This window comes from Amphimedon queenslandica, unplaced genomic scaffold (assembly GCF_000090795.2).
Source record: "Amphimedon queenslandica unplaced genomic scaffold, v1.1 AMPQUscaffold_12725, whole genome shotgun sequence".
In the NCBI taxonomy this organism is placed as follows: Eukaryota; Metazoa; Porifera; class Demospongiae; order Haplosclerida; family Niphatidae; genus Amphimedon; species Amphimedon queenslandica.
The window spans coordinates 1,844-21,340 of record NW_003547039.1 but is presented as its reverse complement, the minus strand read 5'-3'; the positions used below and the strand labels follow the sequence as shown (position 1 = coordinate 21,340).

Below are 19,497 nucleotides of genomic sequence, written 5' to 3'. Positions count from 1 at the left end.
ACCAACTGAGAGGCTAAACATAAAACCTACAAATGTGCACACTGCTGTCTTCTGAGAGTATGTACTACCAAATATCCATTCACCAGCTGCTGCACTTATGATTGTGAATGGCATGAAGAAGAGGGTCATTATGAGGTTGGCTCCTACTAGGAAGGAGAGAAATATTGTGGAGGGTTTCTTTAGTGATGATGGTTGAGCAAACGTAGCCATTAAGACACCAATATTGATGACTAGTGATATCAGGAACTCCAGACCAACCACAACGGCTAAAGCAGGCCCATTGATATCATCAGCAATAGTGAAATCACTGTTTTCATTAGTAAAAAAGAGACTAAGATTTGTTGCATTGTCATTTTCCATCTCTGCAATGTGGAGGTTGTTTATGCATGGGTCGTTGCCCAATTATAGCCAGTCACAGAATTTTACACCTGACACCATATACAGATACCATAAACATGATATCTGTACTACTTATGATCACACTATGTGGCTCATGTTCCATAGATCATAAACTCAGCATTCTTTCCATGACCTTGAGCGGAAAATAATCTTTTTAATTTTTGTTATAGAAGAAGGTGGGGCTCGTTACCATGGTAATTATAATGGACGTGGGTGGGCTCGTTACCATAGTAACAATCAGAAGGAACACATGCACAATGTTTTGCGGATCAGTGAATGAGGATTCTTCAGTTTTCTCTTCTCCGACTGCCTTCATTAGGGAAATAATACAAAAAGTAATGGATATAAACCTTACCTTTTGTTTTAATTTCTTAATGTAGGGCATACACGGTGAGAAACAGCTCTCTGTAGGCCTAACCCTATGCCACACCCTGTTAGAAAATGGCGGCCAAGTAAGTAATTGAAACTTCGTCTGTTTGTGTTAATGTCATCTCATCCTTAGAGCAATGGATCCTTACTGAGTGCTGTTACTAGCAATGAGCGTATATCAGGAATAAAATCAATTTTAGCAAAGAAGGAGGTAAAATGGTTGACATGTTCATGATGGCTGGCTAATTAACACATTACAATAAATTAAATTTTCTTGTTATTATTGTTTAGATTGATATTAATGAAGCTTCTGGTGATACTGGAGTTACTTCTCTAATGATATCCTGTCTATTAGGAAGAGATGACGTTGTCAAGTTATTACTAAAGCATGGAGCAGATACTGGACTGACTGATAGAGAACAACTGAACTCATTCCATTATTCAATATGGGGAATGGTAAGAGAGAGAGAGTGAAAAGAAATTGAATGTACATACATGTACAATGTACATGTACTGTAGCTTAGGGAGGACGAAGTCGAAGTGAATGTCTGAATGGCTGTAAATTAATTTTTTTGTAGAATATCAAGTGTGTTAAGGCATTATTGAGTCTACCATTGGTTAGTAGTAAGGATCAATATGGAAGATCAGCTCCTATGATTGCAGCACATAAGGTACATGCATACAATCAAGAGTACATAATTTATGTATATGGAATTTACTATTAATGTGTATCTAGATGATTACAGTGTACATGTACATTTATGTGCATTTTATATTGTCACTTCTCTCTTCTTTTTCTTCTTTGTTGTCTGCTTCGACTCAACTTTCTCCTTTCTTTTTCTTTCTCTCTCTCTCAGGGTAATATTCCTATATTCCAGTTACTAATTAAGAAAGGAGCCAACCTTTATGATAAAGATAACGGCAATAGAACAGTCATGCATTGGGCAGCAACCTCTGGAAATGTAAGACAACAAACAATGATGACACAACAGATACAAATTATATTATTAAGCATGTTTATGTATATGTATGTGTACATGTACATGTACATGTAAATGTAAATGTATGTGTATTTCACATGTGTTATTTATGTGTACATGTACTTTTAGTTGTCATTCCTGGAGATGTTATACAAACGTTATATACCTGACATCAGTGAGTGGTCTTGTACTGATGAAGATGGAGCTACTCCATTACATTATTCACTGATTGGAAGTAACACACAAATACTTCAGTTCCTAATATCAAAGGTAAACTACCTATGATTACTACGTAAATGTACATGTACATGTTACGTACTGTACAGTCCATGTACATGTACATGTATGCATTCAGGTTTTCCCACAGGGTTTTGGCATACTGCTGTCAGTGGATTTTTGAAGTTGCTCCAAAATTTGAGAAACTATACCCATTTACCCCGTACTAGTGCATGGTATTTTACTTTTTTTAGAAGACAGTTTTAATTTTTATAATTTTTTCTGATACATACATGTACATGTACAAATGTACATGTACATGTACATGTTTATATTTGCTTATGTTGTTAGAAAGTTTGAGGTGGTATTAAAAAGCCATGCACTATAAATGTACATGTATTTTGTGGTACTTTTCAGCTCATCAAGCATGCTATTGCTATTGCTGTTTACATGTGCCTCACTTTGCATGCTCTTTGGAAAACTCTCGACACATTATACTTCTAGTCTTCTATATGTGTCCATTTACGCTATAATCAAGTTATTAGTACATTGTACATGTACAGATGTGTACATCTTCATGTATATAATCTTATGTACATATGTACAGTATATTATCAAGCAATGGCCTGTAGTGTGCATGTTCATTGTAATTGAATGAAGGATGTGTGTCCATGTCCACACACAGTCATTAATACCAGACACCAGTGATCATACCAGCCATCCATTTGATCCATTTTGTTTTGTTTACATTCCAGTAGCATTAGATGTACTTTTACAACTGACACTATGCATGTACAGCTACATCATAATTGGGTGTGTGTGTGCTCTTGTGTAAATAATGACAATGACCTTTACAACTGGTACATGGTGTAGGTTATATACTGTATGGTACACATGTATATGTATAGCGTAGTTAATGTTCTCATATTCTAAAGGTGTAAAAGGTGTAGTATTTTATCCAGATGCACTTCGCATATTTATCATTCTTGGTTAAATACTATACTATGGTATTTTGTTATTATGGAATTTAAGATCTATTTCCTTACTAATGTGATCTGGCTATTTTGAAGGATATGCGTCATTGATGTTACATTATACGTGTTTTTTTTGATGTAGTGTAACTCAATTAAAGTTTGCATAACCTTTACCTCCCTGTTGGCAGCGAAAGTCACCTTGTCATTTAATCTATGATTTTAGAATATTAAAATATTTTAATTTTTTATTTTAATTTTTTATTTTAGGGATGTAATCCTATTCCTCCTGATACAGCTAAGACCCTATCAGTAATACACTGGTCTTGTGCATTAGGACTCACTGATCCTCTACACTGTATATTAACCACTAGTAATAATACTAATAGTGCTAACAGTAATATTGATGAGCTGGTAATGTGTCCATCATCAGTTGGTGAGCCACTTCATGTAGCAGCTAGTGTTGGATCAATGGAGCTGTCCCAGTTACTGGTAGAAAGAGGAAATGATGTAAGAAACCTGAATAGAATGACATGATTCATAGTACATGTACATACATGTACATGTGTATATAGCTGTATAGCAGCTTTAGCAATTTTTACAAATTTTAAGGAGCTTTTCAAACAAAATTTTAGGGTGCAGTTTACATTCACATGCACTGAATGGCACTTTTAATGTATTACATGTACATGTACGTGTAGCTTTTGTTAAACTGTACGTGTACTGTATGTTGTACATGTACATGTACGTTACTTATTTTTATCATTGTATTTTTTGCTTTATCTTAGGTTGTTAATAATCGTGATCCTTCCTCTGGCATGACTCCATTACATTGTTCTAGTGCTCATGGTCATCTCAATACTCTTAGACTGTTACTAACTAATAATGCTGAGGCTAATGGACTCAACCATAACAATGGACAGTAAGATTGTAATAAATATAGTTATACTGTACATGTACCTATATAAAAAACGCCATATAAAATGTAGTGGATGTACATCTACGTTTGTTTTACATGCTACAAATTATACTATAAAAAAACTCTTATCACACGTGTACTGTATATTCTTGTTTATTCATTTATTATGCACTTCATTTACAAATGCTGTTGTACATATCACACGCACATTTTATGATTTTCCCTCTCTTCTCTTCCTTTCCAAGGTCTGGTTTACATTATGCTAGTGCTAGTGGTCATGGTGAAGTATTGAAGGAATTACTAAAGAATGGAGCAGAGAGAGACAAACCATCCTCATCTAGTGACTCGTACGTTAAAATTACTTTTTTTCTCCTCTTTTTACATGCATCTTTTTTTCTTTTAGTCCTATACATTTAGCAGCTAGCAAAGGACATAAGAATATTTTAGAAATATTAATAAGGTACATGTATACACATGTACATGTATGTACATATACTTGTACATGTACATGTATGTATACTGTATAGCCGAAGATACTTATTTTTAATATTATAATTATCCCTATGTACATGCACATACATGTACATGCATATATACAGTATACGCACAAAATTTAAATTGTAATTTTTTCATGTACATGTACATGTACTGTATGCATGTACTGTACATGTAAGATCTTATTTATTACAATGTACACATATACATGTAAATTTTATCGTTTCATTTTTTCTATTATCCTCTTCCTCCTACAGTGATGGTACTTCAATTGATATAGTTAGAGCCAGTGATGGGAGGACCCCGTTACATTTATCATCACTGGCTGGCCATTCAGTGGCTGTACAGTATTTACTTGATAAAGGAGCCGACTGCAATAGGAAGGACACTACTCACGGGTAGGGAAACACCCATAGAATATAATAAGTATTACATGTACATGTACATGTAATACATGTACATGTACATGTAATACAGTATAGCATGAAATTTTAGAGGGTGTTAAATTTGGCTAATTACTAAATTTTGGTGTTTGGCAAATTTTAATTTGGTGAATTTGTGGCCATGTGCCATAATGGCTCAAAATGGTGGTTTTTTATTTTGGCGAAAGGCTATCAAAATGCCAAATTTAGTTCCCTCCAAATTTCCCGCTATACAGTACATGTACATGTACTTCAAATTTTATTCAGTCACTTCTATGAACCAATATATTTTTTACTACAGTTATACTCCATTGGATCTGGCTCTGTTGAATGGTCACAGTTCTGTTGGGGATTCCCTCATATCAAGTGGAGGTTGTACTGGTGCTGGTAGGATACATGAATCAGCAACAAAGATACAACAATGCTGGAGGAGATATGTCATTAAGGTAATGATGCACGTATGGTACAGTAGTACATGTACATGACATCTACATGTACGTATTGATACCCTATTGAAAAATACCCAAGGCTAAGCCCATGGTTTTTTTCAAAAAAATGACTCCATAATTACTCCCAATTTTTATTAATTTTTTTGATGCATAATATTGATGTCCTTATGCTATGTAGAAAGTTTGAGTTGTTTCCGACAAATAATTTTCGAGTTATAAGCATTTTTAAAAATAGGCCAAATTTTGAAAAATACCCAAGGCTTTACTTTACTTTACTTTAAATAACTTTACTGTATACAAATGTATACAGATGGACAGCCAGCTTCCTGAGCTGACCGCCAAACAAAAAAAGATTAAACAGATAGAGAGAGAGAAAAAAAAAAGAGAAAATAAGAATAGTAAATAAGGAAATAATAAAAATAAAAATAAAATGAAATAACTACTAACATAAACAAATCAGGAATACATAGAGTTTACAGGAAGATTGGCACAAGAAAAGCAAGGACATACATAGTGATAAGAACAAACATTATTAGGGTCAAAATGAACAATAAAGTGATTCCAAAAAGTTTTCTTTACGTGTAATTTAATAGTTTCTTTAGAAAGAGAGATTTTTACAGGTGGAAGAGAATTCCATAAACGAGGGAAGAGGGTGAAAAAAGTGTGATGTGAGAAGTGATGAGAAGTAAAATTAAAAGATAACTTGTGAAATGTAGATGATCGAGTAGAGGTAGACGAAAAAGAGAAATAATTTGAAGCATTAAAGTTAGAAGGTGAATCAGAGAAGTGAAAATTATTTAGCTATAGCCATGGTTTTTTCAAAAAAATGGCTCTGAAATCATCTCCAATTTTTATTAAATTTTTTGATACATATTGATGTCCTTATGCTATGTAGAAAGTTTGAGTTGTTTCCGACAAATAATTTTCGAGTTATAAGCATTTTAAAAAATAGGCCAAATTTTGAAAAATACCCAAGGCTATAGCCCATGGGTTTTTTAAAAAAAATGGCTCCAAAATGACCCCGAATTTTTATTAAATTTTTTGATACATATTGATGTCCTTATGCTATTTAGAAAGTTTGAGTTGATTCCGACAAATAATTTTCGAGTTATAAGCATTTAAAAAAATAGGTCAAATTTTGAAAAATACCCAAGGCTATAGCCCATGGTTTTTTCAAAAAAATGGCTCCAAAATGACCCCGAATTTTTATTAAATTTTTTGATGCATATTGATGTCCTTATGCTATTTAGAAAGTTTGAGTTGATTCCGACAAATAATTTTCGAGTTATAAGCATTTAAAAAAATAGGTCAAATTTTGAAAAATACCCAAGGCTATAGCCCATGGTTTTTTTCAAAAAAATGGCTCCAAAATGACCCCGAATTTTTATTAAATTTTTTGATACATATTGATGTCCTTATGCTATTTAGAAAGTTTGAGTTGATTCCGACAAATAATTTTCGAGTTATAAGCATTTTAAAAAATAGGTCAAATTTTGAAAAATACCCAAGGCTATAGCCCATGGTTTTTTCAAAAAATGGCTCCAAAATGACCCCGAATTTTTATTAAATTTTTTGATACATATTGATGTCCTTATGCTATTTAGAAAGTTTGAGTTGTTTCCGACAAATAATTTTCGAGTATAAGCACTTTAAAAAATAGGCCAAATTTTGAAAAATACCCAAGGCTATAATAGCCCATGGTTTTTTCAAAAAAGTGGCTCCAAAATCACCCCCAATTTTTATTAAATTTTTTGATACATATTGATGTCCTTATGCTATGTAGAAAGCTTGATCTGTTTCTGACAAATAATTTTCGAGTTATAAGCATTTTTAGAAATAGGCCAAATTTTGAAAAATACCCAAGGCTATTATAGCCCACGGTTTTTCCCAAAAAGTGGCCCCAAAATCATCCCCAATTTTTATTACTTTTTTGTTATACATGTATATGTACATGTATGTTCTTATACTACTTGTACATTTACAGTATGTACTGTACATGCCAACAACTTTGAGCTAATTTTGAAAAGAAAGTTTGGTACATATTACATGTACATGTACATGTACATACAAATGTACATGTACATGTAACTCAAAAATTAGCATCTACATGACATCTTTGCTCCACTATTGATTAATTATTATTATTATTTTTAATTATTTTTGTAGCGTCGAGAGTTTGTCACACGTGATTGGGCTGCCAGAAAAATACAGTACCAGTATCGGTCCTGGTCGGACAAGAAGAGAGCAAAGAGAGTGAGGCGACTGAGGGAGAAGAGAAGAAATGAAGCTGCTCTTATAATCCAACAAAACTGGCTAACATACATCAGCATTAAAAGAAAAATGGAACAATCCTACCTGGCACTGAAAACTAAACTTAACTAGTAAGTGAGATACATGTACATGTACATGTAGGGACTAGGGAGTGATAGTGTGGTGAAAGCAAGGAAGTGACATGTACATGTACATGTACAGTAGATCCACATGTACATGTACATGTACATGTACCTGTTACATACACGTACATGCACAGGCACATGTACGTATGTACATAAGCATGTACAAGAGCCAATGTATGACATGTATGCCTTATTTGGTCACCCTCTATCCCTCTCTCTTAGTGAATACATCACTACTCAGTTAGTACTGGCTCAGCTAGAACAGCATTCTAAAAGCATAAACCTACCCCCATCAGTCACTAGTAACCCCACCAGTACCACTAATGATACTAAACACACTCCTCACTCTCGCTGTCCAACTGCTGGCCATATCCTCAAGCTATCCTCTATTGGTAATGAGACACCAAGGAAACCACTATTGAGACCACTACCTGTTGTAAGGACTGTTTCAGAACAAACCGACTCTGCCAATAGATTAGGCATTCTTAAATCTAGCAAGTTGCAAACTCGTACTCATACTTCAGATCCTCATTCTACCAGCAATAGAGAGTCTCAGCATGTAGTGCAGTTTGTTGATGAAGGACAGGGTTATTCTAGTCTCAGCAAATCTGTATCGTCTCCTCTCTTCCCTTCAGTATCATCAACTGGTGGAGTATTGCCATCAGAAGGCACTAAAATCAACTCTAGTGAATCATTTGATGTTGATAGACTCCCAGCATTGAAGAAACCAGTGACAGGCTCTTCACAGAAACAGACTCAAAGTAGGAGAGACTCCCTACCTTTGCTGCCACAGTCTTCCTCTATAGTAGGGATTGGGGGTAGCACAAGACAAGATTCATTGTCTAGTGGTAAAAGGATTAAGAAGGATTCATCGTTATCATTACCAGCAGTGAATGGAAGTAATGCTGTAAAGAAGAGTAACCCAAAGAGACAAAAAACGGAGCATGGCAGATCAAGCAAATCTCAAAAATCAAAAGTAAGTAGCTCCTACTTAAATCTAATTATTTTTACATGTAAATATTAATATAATATATTTTATTAATGTTGATGTTTTTAGATATCGCCAGAGAGAGAGTCATTGTTATTGAATCATGCCGAGAGATACAGTAGACTCCATCAAGTTATGGAGCTACTCCAAGAAGCTAAAGAAAAACAAAAGTATATGAGAAAGAGAGGAATGGAAGGAGAGAATATGCATTGATTGTATATACATGTACATGTATACGATACATTCTATTTCTCTAATGTACTGCTCAATTAATTTCAGGTCTTCATCAGTGGATGATGGCAATAAAGCAGATTACAGAGAATTAAAGATACAGATACAATCAACACTGGAGGAGGCAGTTAGACTGAGAGCAGAAACTGAAACACTCTCTGGGAAAATATCAATAAAAGAATAATAAATTACCACTGTTATAATGACTACATGTATTATTATTATTTTGTTATCAATAATGCAAAAGTATATTCATTGAATGCGTGGTTCTGTTACCTTGGTTACAAGCAGCTACATCACCTTGGTTACAAGCAGCTACATCCATCCCATGGCGGTAGCGGGAAACCAATGACTCGATGACTGGTAGCAAGAAGAAATTCGCTGGAGCTCCTTTTGGGACTCAGAAATCAAGGCTAGCAGCATGCAGTGGCCTGCTTTTAGTAATGATAATGATGATACTCCTCTTTCATGCGTAGGTTTGACATTTCAGCCATTCATCCTAAGAGCAAGAAGCCAGGAACATTCACACAAGTGGCCTACTGCAAGAAATCTAACACTACAGAGGTTAGAGGTAGCGGAGAGAGTGGGGAGAGTAGGAGCTGTAGTAATGAGGGAGAAAGAGTGTTGGAGGTGAAGGAGGGAGTAATAAGCAAGCTGTTTTATTACTCTGTTCAGTCTTTAGTCATTGTGTTGTAAATCCTAAGTTGTAGCCTGTATTTTTTTGTACAGAAAACATTACTGGGTCCAGGATGCTATAGGCTTGACTTGGGAGACTTTAGTGACAGGAATGTACGACTCCGAGCTATGGGCCCCAACTGGAAGAGAGCGTTTGATTCTCTTAAACTATCAGCCATTCCTCACATGCTGTACAGAGACCAATGGGAAGAGAAGAAACAACTGGTAATGATACAGTACCTTCAGTTGGCTTGCAATGTGTGACTATACACCATTGAAGTGTGAATTAATGTGAATTAAGATTAAGTGTAAAATTCAAAATAATTGTGCAAACCTACTAATTTGCATGTACAGTAAGTGTAAGTACATGTACATGTATACAGTACATGTTATTAAGTGTACATGTACATTATTGATGTACACATACTTTTATACTGTGTACATATACTGTTTATTTGATGTATACATGTACATGTAGGTTCACCAGCTTGATCCTGGTACATGTAGATTCAAAATAATTATGCAAATCTATTATGTAATTGCATGTACATGTATGTACATGCAATTACATGTACATGTACATGTACATGTACTTGTTATTATTGTACATGTACATGTACTTTTATACACTGTTTATTTGACGTTTAGGTTCTTCAGCTAGGTCCTGGTAGATATTCTTTAATGGATTTCATAGAAACCAGTAGATCAAGGCCAGGGAGCAATAGAGGAGTATGTGAAACAAAAGGGCCTAGATTCTCTGTAGAGAATAAAGTAAGAATCTAAATACTAGCACACTGTACATGTACATGTACATTTATGTACAGTACATGCATGTGAGATAAATAAATGAATGAAAATGTAAAGCATACATTACATCTTGTACATGTACATGTACATGTACATCCATGTGTTCCTGCAATGTTGAGCTAATTAAGTGAGTTTATTCATTTACAAAAACCAAAATTGTTTTTCATAACTGTACTGCACATACAGTATTTACAGTGTATCTCCCTAATAGCAGTGTTTTTAATAATAATTCATTGTTACATGTACATGTAGATGCAGGCTGATATTCCTGGTCCTGGTACTTATGGCAAAGGAGGGGTCCCTTGGGCAATGATGGAGAGCAAGAGCAAAAAGTCTATGTGCATGACAGGAATGATGGAGGGAGGGACTGGAAGGAGTTGGGATTCATTTAAAGACAAGGTAAGGTACATGTACATGTACATGTACATGCATACTTAATTCTCAGCAACAAAGATTACAACAAGTACTGTAAATGTAATGTACTCTTATTATAGGGTTCAGGTCTACCCCCAGGCTGTTATAAGTACAGAAAACCAATTGACGAGGCTGTTCAGAAGATGGTGGGTAATAGAGGACCATACGACTTGTGTACTGGTAAGAGGATACCAGAGAATAAAGGAGTACTCAATACGGCACATATGGGGCCTGGACGCTATGAATTAAAGTCATTCACCAATGAATTCAATGGTAAGTTTTACATGTACATGTACATGTATGTACATGTACATTTACCTGTATGTACATGTACATTTACATGTACATGTACATGTATATCAAGTATATATACATGTACATTTAAACTTAAACTATTCTTCTCAGTTATGCATTATTTGCTCAATCGTTTGTACTTTTCTATAGACAATCATCATAAAAGACATGGTCGGTTTGGCTCTATTGCTCAGTATCCAATGCCACCGACTGAAAGGATATATTGTGCCACACTCAGTCAGTGGCCTCGTAACAAAGTAAGCAATCAACTTTAATATCATGACATCTGGAAAAACAATGCGTGTTTTGATAGGATGATCCTAGTCCTGGCTATTATGAATACTATAAGAAAAGAGCATACTCAGCTCCAAGCTATAAGTCGGTCGCATTTGATTCCTCAGCTAAAAGATTAAAGAAATTACTATTTGTAAGTACAGTACATGTAGAATGCTTTGTACATGCACATACATTATAATATAGAGAGGCCATTTAAATCCCAAGGAATGATCTTTAGCTTTTAATTCATTTTCCTATGTAGAATCCCATTGGTCCAGGGCAGTATAATACTGATCGCTGGGAGAAGGCTCAACATGTCAATGGCATGACATTCGTCTTCAAATCCCACCAGTCTCGGCTCCCTTGCGTCAACTCATCACGAGAGGACCTCCTTAATGAAAGAATACACCCAAAGCACGCAGATGAGGCTGGCCACCTTAGTATAGTACCAGTTGAGGCACCGTGTTAGCAGCCAGACCTTTTGACATCATGCAATTGTTGTTTTAAATTAACTCAGGCTTATAGAGTCATTGACTGGCTATAGAATCAATAATAATGGATTAATTTTAGTTTCATTGTGACATTATTTTGCAATACATTATAGTCCTCATTGTTTGGTATTAATACATGTGCAGTATGCTACACAAATGTACACATCAGTAGCTATTGCATACATAAATCAATAAAGGTATTCTAGGCTAGTTAAAGCAACACACAATGATAAACTGCATGATAAGTTTATTGTTGATGTTTTGAGTTATCAATAAAAAATGAAACTGAATGTTAGTAATTTTGTGTATGTGTGTGTGTATGCGTTAAGTATACACCAGAGGATCACATGACTTACTGTTAGTTTCCCTTCTCTAACTTTCAACAATTTATGGCTACTTCTAAACTCTCCAGTAGATATCGGTTAGCTCTGTACATGTATGCAAATTTGCTTAATAGTATTCTTCATTAGTACATTCAGCCCCACCTTTCTTCAAGGCAGATCTTCTCTTCGTAGTAGAGTGCCAGTTCCTACACTACTGGGACCAAATATGAAGAACAAGAAAGAGTTATTACTAAGATTCATTATCACAGTGAGTATGAGCTTATTGATAAAATGCATTACTTTAGTTATTTGTCATTTTAGTTGCTGTCTGTTGGCTCTTTGGCTTCTTTTTGTATTGTCATTGTGTTGAATAATATGATAGAAAATGCTAGTGGAGGGATTTATGGACTTGCAAATTCATTATCATCGTGTAATGACACTAATGGCACTTCATCGCTACCAATAGAATTGTATCATAAAACCATTCACATCTCTCTTATGGTATTCTGTAGTATTTTCATGCTACTTGTGATATTAGCAATCATATATCAAATGATTGTCATCATATTACAATCGTGTCAAATAAATTTTAAGTATCTATATTCTACGGTAAGACTTCATTATAATGTCGGAACACAAAATTATATTTGACACCAAAAGTGAAAAACTGACAATTTATTATTTCTGTTTTCTCTGTAGGACATCTGTATTAGTGTTTTTTTAATGAGTGCTTTCATTTTCGGGAGCATTGTGTCATTCTTTGCTGCATCATGGCTGTGGGGGATACTAGTGGAAGGAAATGGCACAGATGCCTCTAATAAGTCAAATATGATTGGATTGATCATTACCATATTCATTGCATTTGTAAGCTTGCACGCTATTTTGTGAACTTTATTCAAGTGTTTCCTTTTTTAGTGCTTATTCATTGCCATGTACAACTGTTATTTCGTTACTTGCATTCTAACGGTCTCAAAAGTATCAAAGGATCGCTTCAAAAAACAACTGCTTGAAGAGCAGCTACAAACTTTTATTAACAATTGAAATTAAAACATAATAAAATTATAAATTTAACATTAAATTTCTTAATCTCATTCTGACTTTATTGCTGGGAACGTAAAAGGTAATGAAATCAAAAAAGAGAGTGAGCCAAACAAACATGGTATCAACATGAAATAGTTGACATCTCCCATAGCATCAACAACAGGCCCAATGACCAGTGATGCTATTATTTGACCTGTCAAAAGTGCAGTATTCATAGTAGCTACAGCTACACCTTCAACCAATGGTGGTTTATTAGTCCATTCTTTTCTAAAGAGCTTGTTTGTTTTCTGAAAAATAAATAATTATGTATCAGTGAAAAACAGCCATTATAAAATTCACTCACTTGGTACATTGGAATGATGGCAAAAGGTACAGTGAGAATAGTACCAAAAAAAGGCCCATACATAGCAGCTAGTATATACACTTGATATAACTCCCTGCAATACATCAGTAAGCATAGTGCACAGACAAAGGCTGCTATTGCTATCAGTAGTACAGTTTTGAGTCGAATCCAACGAGTGATATAATCCAGTATAAGTGACATCACAGAACAGCACACTGTTGCTATTGCTAATCCAAGTGATCCCATCCTAACTCCTTTAGTGTATAAGTCATAAGATTCCGAACCTTCTGGACTGGATGAATCCCCTTTGTATACTGCTAAACCAACGAATGTTGTAAAACCGTATACAAAAGAAAAATCTGAGGCAAATGCAAATACTGACATCAACCATACAAACCACATATCATAAGACATGTAGTATGCAAACTTTAAAACACCAATAGTAGACTCAGCAAATGTCTTGCAGATTTTGTCAGATCCAGGGAGACATTTCTTTTTTGGCTTGTCAGACATTAGAGTCTGCTTTTCTGCATCTTCAGATCTCTTTTCATTAAAGGCTGTCTCCTGTTCAGGAACAGAAGTAGCACCGGTCGATTTAATATGAGCCTCCAATACTGATGGATTCTGTTCCTTTACACTCAAAATAGTACAAATCATTGCCATAATAAATACGACTGAAGTGAGACCAAATACAATCTGTGATTGATGCTCAATGCTAATGCTAGTGCTAGTAACAACTGACCAGTCAACAGCACCTAAACCAAATCCCAAAGCAGCTCCTACACCTACTGCAACTGATATAATGAAATTACCAGTTTTACTCTGAGAGACTGGGACAACATCTAATAGGTATGCTCTTGTTGGTAGCATTAGTAACCCACAGCTGAAATCCAGTAGAAATACACAAACTACTATGACAATGAGTTTCAAGGAAAAAGTGTCAATGTAGTAGCAGTAAGGAAGTGGGCCAAATCCCAGCACAGCAGTCAGAGAGAACAATACAATAAATGGTCTACGTCTGCCCCAACTGCAGGTGCATTTATCACTGACTGCTCCAATGAACCCTTGAAATAGCAAGCCCATGATAGGGCTCAATGTTATTAAGACAGTAGAGAGGGTTAAACTGAGACCTGAGGCTACCATGAAAGGTATGATATAAGCTCCTTCAACTGCGTATCCAAGATCAAGTGCTCCAGTCGAAGCACTGAGGAGAAACAAACGCCAAAGAGGTACTTTAGCTCTTTCTTCCTCCATTCTTAATGAGCCACTCCCCTAATTGTGTCTTAGGCGTGGCTGTGAATTGTTTCACACCCCAAGTGGTGTCAAGTAAACATGAATTTTAAGGAGAAGAAGGTAGCCCTTTGGCGTCTGTTTCTTCTCAGTGCATCGGCCGGTGCTGTTGATATGGGCTATGCAGTCGAAGGAGCTTACGTTGTACCACTGATGGTAGCCTCGGGTCTGAGTCTAACGCTATCTACTGTCCTGATATCACTCAGCCCTATCATGGGGATGCTGTTTCAAGGGTTTATAGGGACAATCAGTGATAAGTGTAACTGCAGTTGGGGTAGGCGTAGACCATTCATTGTACTATTCTCACTGACTGCTGTGCTGGGATTTGGTGCTGCTCCTTATTGTTTCTACTTTCATAATCTTGGGTTACACTATCTGGTTATCATTGGTGTGGTTGTCTGCGTATTTCTATCAGATTTCAGCATTGGAGCACTCCTGCTACCAACAAGAGCATATCTATTAGATGTCGTCCCAGTCTCTCAGAGTAAAACTGGTAATTTTATTTTCTCTGTTGCAATAGGAGCAGGTGCAGCCTCGGGGTATGGACTGGGAGCTGTAGATTGGTCTAATATTCCTAGTTTAGGCCTAAATGCTAACGTCGTTAATCAAACTAAGATTGTCTATGGGATAACTACAGTAACTCTTTTTATAGCAATGCTCTGCACTATTGCAAGTGTTAAGGAGCAGAATCCGTCGTTGTTGACATCTCAAGAAAAACAAATCAATGCAGAAACTGATACTTTACTAGTATCTACTATTGGGGAAACTAGCTTCCCCACTTCATCTGGTAATCTCTGTAAAACGTTAACAGAGTCTACTATAGGTATTTTAAAATTTGCATACTACATGTCTTACAATATGTGGTTCTTATGGTTGATGAGTGCGTTAGCAATGGCAGCTGATTTCGCCTTTACATTTAGTTTCAGCACATTCGTTGGTTTAGCAGTATATGAAGGAGATTCATCCAGTCCAGAAGGTTCGGAGTCTTATGACTTATATACTAAAGGAGTTAGGATGGGATCACTTGGATTAGCAATAGCAACAGTGTGCTGTTCTGTGATGTCACTTATACTGGATTATATCACTCGTTGGATTCGACTCAAAACCGTACTACTGATAACAATAGCAGCCTTTGTCTGTGCATTAGGTTTGCTCACATATTGCAGGGAGTTATATCAAGTGTATATACTAGCTGCTATGTATGGGCCTTTCTTTGCAACGGTAACAAGTGTGCCATATGCCCTTATCCCTATGTATGAAGTGAGTTTTCATACTACTAATAAATGCTTTTATAATTATTTTCTTCATTGTAGAAATCAGGCACACTTTTTAGGAAGGAATGGACAAACAGACCACCAATGGTTGAAGGTGTAGCTGTAGCTACTTTGAATACTGCGATATTTGCTGGTCAAATAATAGCATCACTGGTCATTGGGCCAGTTGTTGATGCTGTGGGAGATGTCAACTATTTCATGATAATACCATGTTTCTTTGCAGCATTATCATTTTTAGTCACATTACCAGTTAAATCAGAGAGTTAGATTATATATTGTTTTTATATTTATTATTAAAGAGAAAGATTTTATTATTTATGATTTACTATTTAGTATCAAGTATCATTGGCTGTCAAGTGTCGTGGGAGTACATGTAGGTTCTGTACCAGCAAATTACTTGTACTAACCAATCCTCTTATTGAATTTATTTCCGTCTACAAGAAAGTAGACTAGCTAGGAGATGGGACTATGTAATAATTTAGATTTTCAAATGCTGCAATGATCTTCTAATCATTAATGAATCATCAGTAACATTTTAATAGACAATTTTGACACAAATACACAATCAAATGCTATTGCAGTTGATTCTCCTAAACAAGCACCTCCTGGAGCATTTCATACCGGTATTATTGTTCCTATCTAAACAATGCATCACCTGAGAGTCTGAGACATGTAATTACATGTATTTATCAATAGGTGTGTTAATTGGGGTGAGTAAGATAGCCCCATCCCACAACACAAAATCACACACCCATAGTACATTAATCAGTAGGTCTATAATAGATTTTGATATTCCTCATCATCAATACAATTGCATGGTCTTACAATCCAATGTACATTGTACATGTAAATGTTTGTGTACATCGTAAATCATTTCATTTATAGTAATTTCTTTGTCAAGCATGATTTTACTTTTTACAAATAAATGATAATAAATCATTGAAACAAGATAATGATCCTAGGAAATAGCAATTAAATGTGCATTAGGCAGTGTTTTATTGTTTACTGATTTTTAACTACCAATAAGTCGTAGACTGAGATATATTTTTGCAAATTTTTCAATTTTATAGTCTTTGAATGTCATATCATCTGCAAGCTGCCTACCTTCATAAAGAAGCCTTATATGTTCGTAAGGAATTCCCTTAAGCTTTGTTATTGCGTCCTTCAACTCAATGATACGTGTCTCATAGAAGGAATCTTCTGAGATATTACAAAAAAAATTAGTCCTTAGTATTGTCACGATGTGTACTCCACATAAATGAGCATATCGATCAGGACGAAGCTGCAATCGAATAATAATTTCAATGATATCTGATGCATTTAATCTTTTGAAGGGATCATCTTGAAGGCAATTCATAGCTACTGGAATCAATCTATGATCTAGTACTGGCTTAATATATTTAGCTCTCCTGTTCCATTCTGATATTTTAACATAAGAGCCAGGGTCGTGTGGCTTTGGCTCATATTGATCAGTTGGTACAATGATATTGCCAGTGAACATATGTAGAATAAGACAACCAAAGGAGAACACATCTAACTTCTTGTTATAGACAGGATTATGAACAAGAGCTTCTGGTGGCATCATGAAATGATTGCCAGGGGCTGTGGTGTAATGATGTTGCTTTAATGCGTCACCAAATTTAGACATACTCAGGTCTGTTATCTTTGCATTGTGACCAACAGTGAGGAGTATATTGCTGGCCTTGATGTTACGATGAATGATTGGAGGCCTCTTTAAGTGAAGATAATCGAGTCCATTAGCAACATCAAGGAGGATCGCTTCTTTATTAATAGCTACTCTTCCCTCTATTAGCTGCAGCAGAGAATAAGGAAGATACTCCATTACCAGCATTGGTAATGGTGCGGAACCACTGGGATAATGAACACCAAGCAACTTCACAATATTGGGATGATGCTGTTGTCTGTGAAGAATGATCGCATTACCAAACTCACTTAACAGGCTATCTTCCTATTATTGAAATGAAATAATCTAATTGCTTTAGTGTAGAGTATTTTACCATGGCTAACAAATCATTTAACTTCTTTCCTGCACATTGATTTCCATTGACTCTTAGTTCATTGACAACTCCATATGATCCACGACCCAACTCTTTCCTTGTCACCCTCACTCTTTGTAGTATCAGAGCATAGGCGGCTGCAGGGGCAGGCATTAAAGGCAATGCCCTACTAAAGTCTATTCACTTTCACCTGACCTATTGATTTTTTGTTATAACTTTTGATAAACATGGAATTTAGAAATTTTGTTTGCACCATTAGAATCGCTAGGTCCTTCCCGTCCTTTAGATAAAAAGATCGGGTCAAAATGATAAGGCCTTAGCCTTTTTTGGATGTCCCTGTATAAACTCAATGACATACCTTTGACCACAACTATGCAGCTAGAACAGCCAGATTAAATTCAGCTGCTACTTTCTGCATCCCTTCCGCGCAACAAAAACAATTCCAAAACCACAAATACGTAAAGAATGCGGATGTGACGTAGTTATTTCTTAATTGAAAAAAGCCAGGGGTCAGGTGAAAGTGAATAGACTTTAGAATTTCTTACCGGAAGATGACGTCATCATAATTGGCAGTTAATTAATAGTTATTTAGTAATTATGACATGGTTAATTCATCATTATAGCTAATTTTAATGACAAAAACTACATTATTTTGCTGAACAAAGTGATAATTAGTAGAGAATAAGCTTCTAACTGCATGGTCTATTCACAGTAAGCTTCATAGGCCCATATCTATGGCCACTCAGGAAGACATAATCCACAGTAACCTGCAGCTAGAATAACTGACTCTTTCATATAGCAGCTTCATTATTAATCATCATAGTCAGCTAGGACTCATTGAACAGCTAAATCACCTAGCTACTGATACTCTAGATTGAAAGAGGTCTTTTAGGTACTGAATTTTCTCCTCTTGAACACAGGAATGGCAGGGTAACTCTTCAATGAGAAGTTCAGAGCCTTTTTCAACTGGATTGTGTCACTAAGTGCTGAAATAGATGTCTTCACAGACTTAAACTCAAGAGCAAGACATGTGGGTGTGGTTATGGCCACACCTACTTTTTGACCACTCCCACTTTCAGCCACACCTTTGCCCTACTTGCAGTGAAATCCTGCAGCCGCCTATGTATCAGAGGTTGAAGCTTCACCTGTAGCTCTGCTGCCATTTTGTGTCTGATACTCTGATTGTGTTCACACCAAATTCACCAATGCAGTTCATTCATTTCATTTATGGGTGGGGTACCATCTGGTTAACTTAGATTTATTATTAGCATTATTATAGCACACTACTTTTTCTTTATTTTTAAGCTAAGTTTTTGCACATCATTTATTAATCAAATTGTACATATACATGTATAAAGAATAAGTATAACAATGACTAAATTTGCCCTAGAAATCACATTAATGTAGTTTCCTATC

At 35.6% G+C, this 19,497-nt stretch overlaps 6 protein-coding genes and 1 long non-coding RNA gene across 9 annotated transcripts; 4 read left to right on the top strand and 3 right to left on the bottom strand.

Moving 5' to 3' along the window:
- The first annotated feature begins 48 nt into the window (after positions 1 to 48).
- Positions 49 to 9,056, top strand: LOC109586977 (inversin-A-like). Of its 2 annotated transcripts, XM_020003190.1 has the most exons (18): positions 49 to 734; positions 780 to 851; positions 902 to 979; positions 1,060 to 1,224; positions 1,347 to 1,439; positions 1,626 to 1,730; positions 1,878 to 2,018; positions 3,206 to 3,445; positions 3,724 to 3,857; positions 4,100 to 4,201; positions 4,258 to 4,314; positions 4,607 to 4,747; positions 5,073 to 5,217; positions 7,387 to 7,601; positions 7,839 to 8,377; positions 8,423 to 8,592; positions 8,674 to 8,774; positions 8,884 to 9,056. In XM_020003190.1, exons 1-18 carry the CDS (start codon positions 591 to 593, stop codon positions 9,017 to 9,019), a joined length of 2,778 nt encoding a protein of 925 aa, XP_019858749.1. In that variant the 5' UTR covers positions 49 to 590; the 3' UTR covers positions 9,020 to 9,056. The 2 variants fall into 2 exon arrangements, with proteins under 2 accessions (XP_019858749.1, XP_019858748.1); XM_020003189.1 differs by having other exon boundaries at positions 7,839 to 8,592.
- Positions 8,661 to 9,218, bottom strand: LOC109586979 (uncharacterized). Of its 2 annotated transcripts, none has more exons than XR_002187333.1 (2): positions 9,136 to 9,218; positions 8,661 to 8,758 (listed from the first exon to the last, which is right to left on the bottom strand). It is a non-coding gene; the product is annotated as an uncharacterized LOC109586979 (long non-coding RNA). The 2 variants fall into 2 exon arrangements; XR_002187332.1 differs by lacking the exon at positions 9,136 to 9,218 and adding an exon at positions 9,112 to 9,133.
- On the top strand, positions 9,140 to 11,925 carry LOC100640813 (lymphocyte expansion molecule-like). Its single transcript, XM_011408909.2, has 9 exons — positions 9,140 to 9,247; positions 9,312 to 9,399; positions 9,565 to 9,735; positions 10,159 to 10,281; positions 10,570 to 10,716; positions 10,812 to 11,004; positions 11,176 to 11,282; positions 11,339 to 11,452; positions 11,564 to 11,925. Exons 1-9 carry the CDS (start codon positions 9,192 to 9,194, stop codon positions 11,768 to 11,770), a joined length of 1,206 nt encoding a protein of 401 aa, XP_011407211.1. The 5' UTR covers positions 9,140 to 9,191; the 3' UTR covers positions 11,771 to 11,925.
- Positions 11,926 to 12,004: 79 nt separating this feature from the next.
- LOC109586978 (uncharacterized) lies at positions 12,005 to 13,206 on the top strand. Its single transcript, XM_020003193.1, has 5 exons — positions 12,005 to 12,213; positions 12,263 to 12,383; positions 12,437 to 12,724; positions 12,815 to 12,979; positions 13,031 to 13,206. The coding sequence occupies exons 1-5, from the start codon at positions 12,182 to 12,184 to the stop codon at positions 13,154 to 13,156; spliced, it is 732 nt and encodes a 243-aa protein (XP_019858752.1). The 5' UTR covers positions 12,005 to 12,181; the 3' UTR covers positions 13,157 to 13,206.
- Positions 13,106 to 14,753, bottom strand: LOC105314628 (membrane-associated transporter protein-like). The gene is made up of 2 exons (XM_020003191.1): positions 13,500 to 14,753; positions 13,106 to 13,443 (listed from the first exon to the last, which is right to left on the bottom strand). The coding sequence occupies exons 1-2, from the start codon at positions 14,751 to 14,753 to the stop codon at positions 13,204 to 13,206; spliced, it is 1,494 nt and encodes a 497-aa protein (XP_019858750.1). The 3' UTR covers positions 13,106 to 13,203.
- A 70-nt stretch (positions 14,754 to 14,823) lies between these two features.
- LOC105314627 (membrane-associated transporter protein-like) lies at positions 14,824 to 16,408 on the top strand. Its single transcript, XM_011408911.2, has 2 exons — positions 14,824 to 16,049; positions 16,103 to 16,408. The coding sequence occupies exons 1-2, from the start codon at positions 14,832 to 14,834 to the stop codon at positions 16,328 to 16,330; spliced, it is 1,446 nt and encodes a 481-aa protein (XP_011407213.1). The 5' UTR covers positions 14,824 to 14,831; the 3' UTR covers positions 16,331 to 16,408.
- Positions 16,409 to 16,939: 531 nt separating this feature from the next.
- Positions 16,940 to 19,272, bottom strand: LOC105314626 (probable leucine-rich repeat receptor-like protein kinase At5g49770). Its single transcript, XM_011408910.2, has 3 exons — positions 19,205 to 19,272; positions 18,082 to 18,200; positions 16,940 to 18,032 (listed from the first exon to the last, which is right to left on the bottom strand). Exons 1-3 carry the CDS (start codon positions 19,242 to 19,244, stop codon positions 17,076 to 17,078), a joined length of 1,116 nt encoding a protein of 371 aa, XP_011407212.2. The 5' UTR covers positions 19,245 to 19,272; the 3' UTR covers positions 16,940 to 17,075.
- Positions 19,273 to 19,497: the final 225 nt, after the last annotated feature.